This window comes from Paroedura picta, chromosome 14, assembly GCF_049243985.1.
Source record: "Paroedura picta isolate Pp20150507F chromosome 14, Ppicta_v3.0, whole genome shotgun sequence".
In the NCBI taxonomy this organism is placed as follows: Eukaryota; Metazoa; Chordata; class Lepidosauria; order Squamata; family Gekkonidae; genus Paroedura; species Paroedura picta.
This window is the reverse complement of record NC_135382.1, coordinates 20,298,820-20,311,139: the sequence shown is the minus strand read 5'-3', so window position 1 is coordinate 20,311,139 and position 12,320 is coordinate 20,298,820. Positions and strand designations below refer to the sequence as shown.

The 12,320-nt window shown below is 50.0% G+C and overlaps 1 protein-coding gene across 1 annotated transcript in view; it reads left to right on the top strand.

Annotated features, from left to right (window-relative positions):
* Nucleotides 1–12,320, top strand: part of PLEKHG4 (pleckstrin homology and RhoGEF domain containing G4) — an 80,968-nt gene that overhangs the window by 43,306 nt on the left and 25,342 nt on the right. The window contains exons 6-10 of the mRNA XM_077310013.1: nt 1,218–1,311; nt 2,753–2,839; nt 7,067–7,183; nt 8,236–8,334; nt 9,699–9,847. Of these exons, the coding sequence (XP_077166128.1) occupies nt 1,218–1,311; nt 2,753–2,839; nt 7,067–7,183; nt 8,236–8,334; nt 9,699–9,847 (546 nt within the window). The remainder of the gene's footprint in view (nt 1–1,217; nt 1,312–2,752; nt 2,840–7,066; nt 7,184–8,235; nt 8,335–9,698; nt 9,848–12,320) is intronic.

Genomic DNA, 12,320 nt, shown 5'->3' with positions numbered 1-12,320 from the left:
GTGGTTAATAAAGAGCTCCAGATCATAGTTTGATAGAAGAATGGTCCACCTTTAACCCTGGGTAGTTTAATTAAGGCATGATTTCATGCGGTGCCTGAGCTGAGCTATTTGAAACTTTGGTGGAGAGCTGGTTTGTACTGAACCACAGCAGCCCCATTGAGGCCTTAAACCTGCCCATAGGAGTTGGGGTTGTTATACAAGTTGATTGCCAACCTCCAGGTGGAGCCTGGGGATCTTCCAGAATCACAACTGATCTTCAGCGTACAGAGATCAGTTCCCTTAGAGCAGGGGTAGTCAAACTGCGGCCCTCCAGATGTCCATGGACTACAATTCCCATGAGCCCCTGCCAGACAATGCAAATGCTGGCAAAGGCTCATGGGAATTGTAGTCCATGGAGATCTGGAGCCCCGCAGTTTGACTACCCCTGCTTAGTCCAAGGAAGTAAGAGACTATACATCAAGCTATTGGCGAAAAAGGGAAGGACAAGTTATATAAAAGAAAGATTTTTTTTAATGTGAAGCTTATCTTCATCAAGTGTTCCTTCCCCTGTGCCTGCCCAGTCCCAAGAACCATTAAAGAAAATGGCTGCTTTGGAGGGTGGACAGTGGCATTATCCCCATTTGAGGTCCCTCTCCTTCTCAAGTCCCCACTTCCATCCCAAAATCTCACAGAATTTTCAAACCTTTTAAATTCATTTATCTATATTAGGCTTATAGGCTGCCCCTCTCTGATCTGTCTCGGGGCAGCTCACAACAGCACAACCTGAAGTTGACCATCACATTATATAAACCAAGCTGGGGTCTTCTTGTGGCCCTTTGATTATAGGAGGTGCCAGTTTTCAGCCGGCAAGGTGGAGCTATAACTAGGCTGTACTGCTCCAACAGCATGAGGTTGTCAAGCAGGCCAAGAGAGGAAGCTGCAGAGAGATAGCAGGTTTAGGACAGGAGGACCAACTGCTTGATTTGCTGATTGCTGCTGCTTTGGGGCTTCCTTGGGAATATTTCTCTGGACTAGCATGCTTGGGTTTTGAAGGATGAGAGCCAGGTGGTTCTGGGAAATCCAGGTTCAATGGGTGACCTAGAGCCAGTCACACTCTCCCAGGTTGGATAAAATGGATGAAAGGCAAATGATGCGAACTGCCTTGGGTCTCCGTTGGTAGGAAATGTGGGATATGAATAAATAATGAAATAAATAACAAAATTCTTTTTGATTTCCAGGCCCGAGTGCCAGAGTCTGGGCCTAACCATTCTGGTTGATGCTCGGCGATGTTTTCCAGTACCTGCCCTCTTTAAAACCTTGGCTGTGCTGCAGGTGAGATGTTCTGCTGCTGCCCAGGCTGAGCACAGACTGCCTGAGGAACTGGAGCCCATGCCCTATCCTTCAGGTTGCTCTCCAGCTTTTCCAGCCTGCCTCAGGTGCTTTTCACTTGTTTGCAGAGTTCTAGGCCTGGCTGGTCCCCATCTAGGTATGCACTTTCATGAAGGAGCAGGCTGCCAATTGCCAGGGGCAGCTCCCTCCCTCAAGTGGCCTGGTGGTGCCAGTATGAAGGGGACCAGGGGAGAGTGAGGTTTTCATAGTGCCTCCCTTCTGCTGCTCTCATTGCTTTCCACAGAAAGTATCAGAGAGGGCATACAACTGGGCCATTCTCAAGGCACTGTGGGGGAGACACCACTGTTTGCTGTACTGGGGAAACTTCCATATGCTGAAGACAAACGGTGCCTCCCTGAGGCTGCTTCAGGTTGGGACCAATAGGGACCCACGCCTGCTGTGGTCCCAAGCTAGGCCTTAAGTTCTGAGCACAAAGCTCTCAGACTATGTCTGTCACCTGGACCTGAGGGGGGGGGGGGTGGACACAAGCACTTTTGGGTGTGTGAATTTGCTTTGGCTTTCCCAAGAGTAATAACCGTATACAATTCATAGAATAACAGAATCAGAGTTGGAAGGGACCTCCAGAGTCATCTAGTCCGACCCCCTGCAGCATGCAGGAGACCCCAATTCCATGCCCAGATGTTGCCCTACCCCCCAAACCAGAATCTCTTGCCGATCTGGCCTGGAAGAAATTCACCTGTTCCCAAAGTGGTGATCTGCATTTCCCAAGAAACGGCCACAATAGCCAAGCACCGACACAATCCCTTCTGTTCACAATTCCTGTATTGTGCCTATATTTTCCTTCCTGAGGCTTAAAGTAGCCAGATGTGTGTGTGTGAGAGAGAGACAGACAGACAGGTAGGCAGGCAAGCAGGCAGACGGACGGACGGACAGAGTGACTTAAACTTCCCCTTTCCCAAAACTATAGTTCTAATCCTTATGGGAAGAAATCCACAGTTCCCAGGGTCCAGTGGAAACTGCAGCCATTCAAATTTCCTTATGTTTTGAAAGGTAGACTGTGCCCATGGTTTGTTTGATCTCTTGTCCCCAGGACTCTTCTCATGGGCCCAGCTATCACTGCTCGGGGCAGGAGTCGCATTCTTCTTGAATGAAGCTGTTAAAAATGTTCGGGTGTGGCGGAACCTGCCTCCTGCACAAGGTGGCTGGCCTTGAGACTCCTGGCCGCTCTCCAAAGGGGCTTGTCCCCTTTTGGAAGAAAGGAGGGCTTGTATTGTGTGAAAATGTGAGAAGGGCAACAGTGGGGAGGAAAAAGAATCTGCTGTGAAAATTAGCAGCCGGCCTGTGAACCCTGTCAAGCCGCACGTACGATGAGGTTCTTTCCTGGTGCCCAAGCCAGCACTCAGCTCTGCTCTTAACCTTGCAGGACGCTGTCCCTCACGGCATCCACACTGTCCTCCTGCTCGTTGAGAAAGACGTCACCTTCCGCACAGAGAAACCAGCTTCTCTGCAGGTACTGGAACCGTTCATTCTTCTTCTGCATCTGAGCAGGCCGTTCGTGAATCGCTGTGCCTTATTTAGGCCGGCTTGCCCCAGCAGTTCTTCGTATTAAAAAGCTGACTGTACACAGCTTCTTAACCTGGCAACGCTTTTGAGAATCTATTGGGCAAACTGATGGAACAGGCAGCTTTCACTAGTGACAGGACTGCTCCTTCTCCCTATGGCTTCTGGCCAGTTGTCCCAACCCCAAGGAGTCTGTCCCCAGCTCAGTTCTGCAAAGTCCCAATATAAAGTTCACCACAAAGCATGCCAAATGACATGACATGATTTCTAACTCATCACAATTGAAATGTGGCTGCAGGGAATCAGGTCTGGGAAACCCAGACCCAATTGACTTTGGCTACATCCACACTGCAGCTGTGACACATTAGAAATCAGACTGTGTAATCCAGGGGTAGTCAAACTGCGGGTCTCCAGATGTCCATGGACTACAATTCCCATGAGCCCCTGCCAGCTGGGAATTGTACTACAATGGGAATTGTAGTCCGTGGACATCTGGAGGGCCGCAGTTTGACTACCTCTGGTGTAATCTGACCTTGTGAATGGTATAAATGAGCGGATTTTGGTCTCCTAGCTGCAGATCAGAATTAGCAGCAACTTTGTGCTTGTTAATTTCCCACTCCTGTGTTCTGTTTTCTGGCGACTGTTTTCAGACAGGCCCCTGGCTTAGGACAAAACAGGAGTCTGGTAGTATCTTAAACAAAATTTATTCCAACGTCAACTTCCGTGAATTTGCATTCACTTCATCAGGTGCATGCATGCGTGAATGAATATGCTTGTTGCTCTGACTCCTGAAAGCTCATGTATACTGGGATAAATTCTGTGAAGTCTTTAAGGTTCCGTCTGTTTCCTGTTTTCTTATGATGACCATCTGACTTGTGCATAGTCAGTATGCTTTAAGTCTATAGGATAGGTTTAATCTGGGCATATTCCTCAAAGCTGTGGTCTGTTAAACAATGGTCAGAGACCCTGGAAGAAGCAGGGCAGAAATAAAGGGGAAGTTACCAGTTCAAGAAGATAAGGGACACATTACGGTCTCTCAGTGGCGACTGTGTTCGCCTTTCCTGGCTCATGCCTGGCCTGGCAAGGAAAGAATAGGGAGGCAGAATGCCCCCTGCCCCACACTGCTGTACTGTCACAATCTAAGGCTACTCTCTCATGGGAGACAAGACAACTGAGTTGTTTCTTCATAGACAAGAACTCAAATTTGTTATTAAGTCCAAGTGGGTCCATCTGGAAATATCATGAGAGGATTCATTGCTAAGAATGACTGGCTTGATCAGCCTTGGGGTACAAATAGAAAATGCACAAATGCAGCTATAAGCTAGTCCCACAGAAGAAGGGCTTTTATCTTCAAAGGGCAACTAGAAGAAAGCAAAAATCTACATTTTTTCACCTAGTGCCCAAAAGGCAGCCAGAACTACTTGCTAGAGCCATAACATGCAGAATAGGAGATAGCATCGTGAAGGACACTTTCTATTGCCTGGGAACAAGGTACCAGTGTGTGAGTGGGCTGGACTTGACTTCGATCCTATTCAATTTCCTCCCATATGCTGTAGTGCTGAAGAAGTTCTTGGGCACAAACTTTGTCTCCTGGGGGAGGGTTTTCTTAAATTGCACCTGGACAACCCAATGACCTGAGAGGTCCCATGATCACTTTAAGATGGTTGAGCTTTGCTGAGGGGGCAGGTACCCAGGGTTTCTTACCAACCCCCATGTGCCTTATCAGGGCCTGAGATATCCAAGGAATTTGAAATATCTGCAGGGCTCTCAAGCAGACCTTTGTTACCCAGCCCTAAAAATTGATCAGATTCCACTCAGCTACACATTATCCTGCACATTATCCTGTGCCAAACCAGAGAGAGTCAGAAGGTAATGCATGGAGCATTATACTGGTGGTGTATATGTGTGATTGTTCTTGTGCGATCAACAAAGCAGACACTTTTATGTTTAACTATAAAATATTTATTCAAAATCCTCCCTCAATCTGCTTAGGAAACCCCGCCCTCCCAAGACTAAAACCAGTTTAAGTGGAGCCATAGAATCCTCCAGAGCAGGGATAGTCAACCTGTGGCCCTCCAGATGTCCATGGACTACAATTCCCATGAGCCCCTGCCAGCAAATGCTGGCATGGGCTCATGGGAATTGTAGTCCATGGACATTTGGAGGACCACAGGTTGACTACCCCTGCTCCAGAGCATTGCAGAAGCTCCTAGCCAAACTATCTCAGGTGGAAAGCTGCCATAAAGCAACTGCTGAAATGCCCTAAGACATGCTCACTCCCAGGGCCAGTGTTGGGGTTGTGTTGGCTGGACATCTGCTGACCCACCCACCCCTCTCCCCACAGTTTATAGATGCTTTACCTTTCAACAAGATCACCCTAAGGGCCACCGCAATGAATAGGGTCTCTGGCGTGATCCCTACAGCCTGCTGAGCGGGGCCACTATAGAACGGTGCAGAGTGCATTCCTTCGCACCCTGCCTATGCCAGGACTTCTAAAATGAGGGTGGAAGAGTCAGCAGTCCGTTGCCTCCCATGCTTCTCCCAGCAGGAAATAGGAAGCTGCCCAAGAGGCCTTTGGGGCAAGCTGCCATTTCCTAGCTGGAGAGATGCTGGAAGGAGCTGAGTTCTTCCTTTAGCTCTGCCAATGCTGATCCCATGGAGGTAAATAGGCAGGGTTGATGTTTCTATGTGAGGATGAATGAGGCCAGGGGAGGGGAAGGTATCTGGATGCTTGGTGGGTGTCCGCATGGGCCCTTGAACCCGGGCACTGTTCCTGTTTTCTCTCTGCACTCTCTGCAGTCTGCAGTTCTTCCTCTGCAGCAGGCAGCTGAAGTGAAGGCACCCTTGCTCCCTCCTGCACTGGATCAGAGAAAAAGCCATCCCTAATGGCATCACATCCTATCCCAGCTCAGCCTTGCTTTTTCCTCTCTGGGTCAAGCACTGAAGGTGACCTTGGCCTCTTGCCAGTTTTCTCCTGGCGGCTTTTCTTGCACTGAGGCATTTCTTCCTATTGCCCCACGTTCTCTTTCTCTGGGCACCTCGCAAACGAACCCAGACCACACCGGGGTCTCCCTGAACTCCCATCGTATCATAGGCTTTGCACCCAAGTCTCAGCACAAGCAAAGCCTGAGTCACAGCACGGGCTGCCTTCCCTCCAAACTAATAAGCACACGGGTCTGGATCCAGCCCTGGGCGTGGGAGAGGAAGGGATAAATACTAATGACGGGTGTGTTTCAGCTTTGTCCTTGAGCTCAGGCCGTGCATTCGGAAGATGCCAAGGTCAGTCTCTGGCAGTTGCCTCCGTCGCTGTTGACTTAGTCCTCACCCCTGCCTGAATGCCAAATACCAACTGGGCCGCGCTTGTTTGCATTTGCGGCTTGTCCTCCTGCTGGCCTCGCTTTTCCTTCGGTGCCCTCCCTGCAGCCATTGCTGCAGCTTAGACTGAAAACGCCTCGTTTTTGCTTTAAAAAAAAAAACGAATGCAAATCTCTTACCTTTAAAAAAGAAAAGAAAATTAAAATATTTGTGCACCGCCTTCCCCTTGTGACTCAAGGCAGCTTCTAATCCCACAGTATAAAATAAAAGAAAATGCCTGCTGCCTACATCCCATTCAGGTGGAATGAAGCTTGGCCACACCCCTTAGAGCAGGGGTAGTCAAACTGCAGCCCTCCAGATGTCCATGGACTACAATTCCCAAGAGCCCCCTGCCAGCAAATGCTGGCAGGGGGCTCCTGGGAATTGTAGTCCATGGACATCTGGAGGGCCGCAGTTTGACTACCCCTGCCTTAGAGACTATTCAGGATGGTGCTCCGTCCCTTCTTCAGGAGCCTGTTCCACAAGGCGGGAGCCACCACAGAGAAGGAACAGACTTTTGTCAGTGCCAAGGGGCCCAGCTTACGTGGGAACAGATAGAACCTTGAAACGGCTGGATTACAAACACACACATGGTTTTGTATATGATCATTCCTTGTGTTCATGGCCTATGAACCTCCTGCTTATATGTCAGAGGAGCTTAGGCCAGATAGAGAGTTCAGGCTACTTGTCTGTGGTGCAGTCCTCACATTCCCCCCATCGAGCCACTGTGTCCCCCTGCAAGCCCTTGTCTTAGGGCAAGCCCAGGCAAGCTGCCTCAAGCCTCCTCTTGTCAACTGTGACACACTCATCCTTTTCTCCTCAGGTGGAGCTTCTGACCTCCATGAAATCCCTCCACAAGCACATTGACGGGGCAAAGCTGCCCCTGGAGTTTGATGGGGCTTTTCCGTATTGCCACGGGGACTGGCTCCGCTTTCGCGCGGTAAGTAACGCTTGCATTAGCACCTAGGAACTGAAAACTCAGATAGACGGGGGAGGAGTTCACAAATGTCATACTCAGGGTGCCCAATTTGATGTCACAAACCAGGATAAAGTCTCCCTCTCTGCCCCAACCTGGCTCCCCTTTTCTGGAAGCCAAAGGAGGAAGGAGTTTCGAAAGGGGCACTGGGTGTGAGAGCAGAGTCTCAGGTCAAGGTTGGTCCCTCCGGAGCCTGTGATGCCAACTTCTTTCTCTTAGCAGACCCACTCGAAACCAACGTTTTGGGTCTGTCCTGCACAGCTATGGCGACTAGGAACTTTCAGAAAACTGAAGAGCAGCATGGTGTAGTGGCTACAGTGCCAAACCAGGATTTGGGAGACCCAGGTTCAGATCCCCACTTTGTCATGGAAATTAGCTCACACGTTCTCAGCCTACCTTGCCTCAGAGCGTTGCTGTGAGGAGGAAATGGTGGAGAGGACAATGGCTTTGGGTCCCCATTGGGGAGAAAAGTGGGGTATAAATGAAATCAGGAAATAAATACAAGCTTCTTAGCAGTGAAGCAACCTTTGATTGACCCAGACTTACCTGGATTCCAGTCTATCCCAGGAAGCTGACCCTTGGCTATCCTTGTAGTCGTAATGGATTCTTGCAGGACAAAACATTTGGTGCGTGGGCTGAGTCCACATAATCCAGCCAATGAGAGAAGCTGCAAGGACTGGGTCAACCCTTGCTGCCCCCTCCCCCCCACCGGTGAAGCAATCTTTCTAGATCCCAAATTACACTCCTGCCTAAACAATTGGCCTGATACATAAACATCTTCATTTCTGTAAGAGCTTCACACTCTTACAGATAATTAGAACAGTGGCTCCCACCCTGAATATATCAGCGACGCAGAATGTGAAAAATGTGGTGCGTGGTTGCTCAAGATGATTCCTCTGTGGCGCCTGCGAGACAAGAGAGTCAATTTGGGCCACAGCTGTTGGTGGGGAAAGTGGGTTATAAGTTTGTATAGATCCACCCAAGGCAAACCTTGCCCTCTGCTGCTGTCCTTGCAGCGCCTGGAGCATCTGCTGCAAGGGTGCCGAGGCGCATCCGCTTTCCTTGAGGGAGCCCTGCAGGCCGTGGAGTCCAGCGGATTGCCACACAAAGCGGAGGTAAGTCCTCCTCCTCCTCCTCTTCCTCCATTCATTTTTGTGCTTCTACTAGACAGTGACAGATGGCTTCACTGCAGGGCCATCCTTCCGCAGGGCCTGCAAAACGGAGCTCTTCTGCCAGGCTTATGGTTGAGGCCAACACCTCCCCTTTTTAGATCGGGTCCCCCCTTCTACATCAGCAGTGACCCCTGGTTCCCCAGATAGTTCTGCTGCCATCAGGTGGGGTGGGTTGGGGGGGTTGGGGATTGTTTTTAGCTGTGTTTATGTATTAGAGGTTTTATGGGGGTTTTACATGTTGTCACCCACTGCAAGCCTCAGGGGAGCGGCTGATTAGAAATCCAATAATAATAACAACAACAACAACAACAACTGGAAAAATCTCCAAATTTCAAGGGAAATTCTGTTTCCTTAAAAGAGTTTGCAGCGGGGCTTCAAGCCAGGTGCGTCCCAAGCAAGGCTTACTGGGATATTAAAAGAAGCAAGAAAGGCTTGTGACCTCCCCCCATGCCAGCTGAGGAGGGAGGGGTCCGCTAAGGCAGTCTAAAAAAACACCGATTGATAATGTGTTTCGCTGGTGTGGTGTGGGAAGCGGGGCGTAGGGGTTCAGCCTTGCTCTGGGCGGCAGCACAGACTCCTGGCTAGCAGCCAAGGCTCAAAAAATGGATCTCTGAAAACAAAGGTATCATTATTAAACACATCCCGACAGTGCGGGCAAAGGGCTGGCAGGAATCTCAAGGCTTTGGCAGAGAAGCAGCGGGCCTGCCAATTTGGAGAATGGGCGGCAAAGACATGAGTGGGTAGGGCTGGTATCAGTGGCGCTGCAGCACCATCTTTGCAGAAGGCAGGGCAGCAGCGGGCATCCTACTCTTGCCAGACGACACTGCCTTCGCTTCACCTGCAGTGAAGCCGTCTGTCACTGTCGATGCCTGGAGTCGGAGCAGTAGTGCGCTGGCAGAATGGTTTTCAGCCGGTCAGTCCCAGCAAGATGCCCACCACAAAGCTCCTGCATCTTGGTTGTTCCCCCACCAGTAGAGAAAGACATCCATTTGCTGTGGAGGGGCTTCTCTCTGTGTGTTTTGGGGGGATTTGTCAAAAGCAGGTCTCCCAAAGTTAGGCGGCACTTACAGGGTCCTCTTTATAGCATTATGGGCCCCTGGGCAAACCAGTGTGCTGGGGCCCCCAGGGCCACCACTCAGAGGAATAAAAAGTAAACGGTCGATAATATTAAACGTAGGAACATCTCTATGTGGGACAGGCATGACATGAGAATCAGAGCGCTTGGGATCTTGGAAAGCCATGTAAGAGTCATTATTGAACAGTGAGAATCCCATGGGCAGAACTTTGTGTGTTTTGCAATTTCCCAGGAGGCCGACGCTTTGCTAAAGTACTACAGGGAGCTAATGAAGACGGTTCTCGAGGACTCGCGGCTGGTCAGATTGCAGCTGGAGGGTGGGGCGCTGCTGGCCCGCTTGAGGAAGGAGGAGTCCTGTGTTACTCTGACAGAGGACTACAGGTGAGCTGGCAGGGAAGTGGAGAGGCCGAGGCCCAGGGCTGGGGAGGAAAGGACAAACTGTCCTGTCCCGTGGGCTCTAGCAGTGTAACCTTGAGCACGGCACACCCATGGAAGTCAGTCCATGGAAGTCAGTGGGCTTGGAAGGGCAGCACACGGATGAAGCTGCTTCCTGCTTCCCTTGGCCCATCAGGGCCGGCCTTGCCTACTCTGACTGTTGGCAGCTCTCCTGGGTCTTGAGGAAGGAGGGCTTTCACATCACCTTTTAACTGGAGGTGATGGGGATTGAACCTGGTCCCTCTGCATGCCAAGCAGATGCTCTGCCAGAGAACCACGCCCCCTTCCCCAAAGATGTAACTCCGCTTAGGACTGAACAGTGAAATTCCCACGAAAGCTAAAATACAGTCCTGTCCCCCTGATTTATATCTCCCGCAAAGAGAGCTGGTCACATGACAAAGACATTCAAGTTCTGCCCCAAAGCAAACCGTCCTTACAGGCAGCTCCCGATTAACCTTTTTTAAAATTATTCAAGCCAAGATTTGATTGGGTTCCAAATAACATTTGCACAGGGAGGAGGAACTGTGCTCTCCTGCTGACAGACCAGCGTTCTGTAAAGGTTTCGGGCACCTGTCAATAAGCGGGTTCACAATAGCACGGTGTTGTGATTTTATTTTGGCTTCCTTTTTTGCTTAGTATTTTATATCCGCCACCTGGTAAAAGAGGAGCTGTGACACCTTAAAGGATAACGAGATTTCATTTCAGGAGAACTTTTTATGGATATCAGCTCGGGTTGGGGAATTCCTGGAGATTTGGGAATGAAGCCCCGGAAGAGTGGAGCTTGGGGAGGGGCTTCAGTGGGGTATCATCCTGTAAAGTCTACCGGCTGGCAGGGGCTCATGGGAATTGTAGACCATGGAATCTGGAGTGCCACAGTTTGGCCATCCCTGCCCTAGGAGAACTGGCCTCTCTCACTGGGAGATCGGTTGTAATTCCAGGAGTTCTCCAAGCCCTACTCATTTTGGCAACTGTGACTTCGGCCAAATAGCCAGACTTTTAAATATGCAATGAAGAAAAGCTGGTGTCATTGCTTCATGATGTCGGAAGCAAACCACAGGAGTCAGGGAGAGAGAACAGAACTCAATAGGACTTCTGAAGAATGGCATCTTGATGGAGAGGTCTTACCGAGCAAAGGAGCAAACAGGTCATTGTGGGTGAAGTTCTTGGGCCTCTTTCCCTCCTGCCTGCCTCTTTACCTTTATTGATTCACTCCAATTACAAAGACCTTGGCTCCCGGCTGCCCATGCCTTACTGTCAAACCAGTTTGGTGTGTTTACCTTGTGTTTCTGCCCCACTGAAAAGCCCAGGTTGTCAGCAGAGCTCAACTCAGCTCTGTATGCCAAGTGACCTCAATGCAGATGCCCGCCAGTTGCATGCCAAGGTTACCCCAAGGTCATTTTCAGTGATGTGCTCAGGATCTGGAGTTGTTTGGGGAATTTTTCAAGTACCATTCAGGGACCTTCCATAGGCCTGACTTTCCTTCATCAACCTGAATGTTGAAGGCTCGGGAAAGTGGCATTCTTTTGAAGTTTTTGGGGAGCCACCCTGGAAATCTTTTGCCTTGGTTTAACTGCCAAGTGTATATGTATTTATTTATTTCCTGCATTTCCCTTGTGGCTCAAGGTGGTTTAAAATATGGCTGCCAGCTGCCTGGAGAGGAAAAATGCCCCGTCTCTTTAAGGAAAATGGAATGGAATGTTATTTCCCTCCTTGCCATGAAAAGCCCCAGCCACACAATTCTGAGCACTAAGCCTCAATTAAAGAGGGTAGGGCATTTTCCTTCAGGGTTGTTGGCCAGCCTAAAATTCAAAAATTAAAAACATACCAAATAAAACCCCTTAATTCTCCCCCCCCTCCCCCAAGCCTGGAGAAAATGCCTGGAACTTCAACCCTCGCAAATAAAATGTCCCTTCATCGACTCCTCAAGGCTCTTAAAGATGGCGCCCTGGTCATCTCCTTGGGGAGCCAGTTGCAGGAGGTGAGAGCCCTTACAGCAAAGGAGTAGCTGCCAAGGAGTAACAAGAAGGAGCTAGAACTTCCCCTTCCTCCTCCTCCTCTCTGCTGTCATCTTGCCCAGTGAGGCTCATCCTCCATAATCTCAGGATGGAATTTCCCCTTTCAACACTTTTGGTGTCTCCCATGGGTTGTCTCTACCGGCCGGCAGGGGCTCGTGGGAATTGTAGTCCATGAACATCTGGAGGACCACAGGTTGACTACCCCTGCTCTAGGATACAGATCTGCTGCTGACTGTAGTGATCAAAACATCCTGTGTCCTTACTCACATTCCAAGTCCTTTTGCCCAGCCACCACTGTTGGCCGTCCATTGCAGGTAGCTGTACACCCAACCCCCAGCCTCTTGATTCCTCTGGGCTATCTACCAGGTGCTTTAGGGGCTTCCAGCAGTTATTCTGCTGCATCC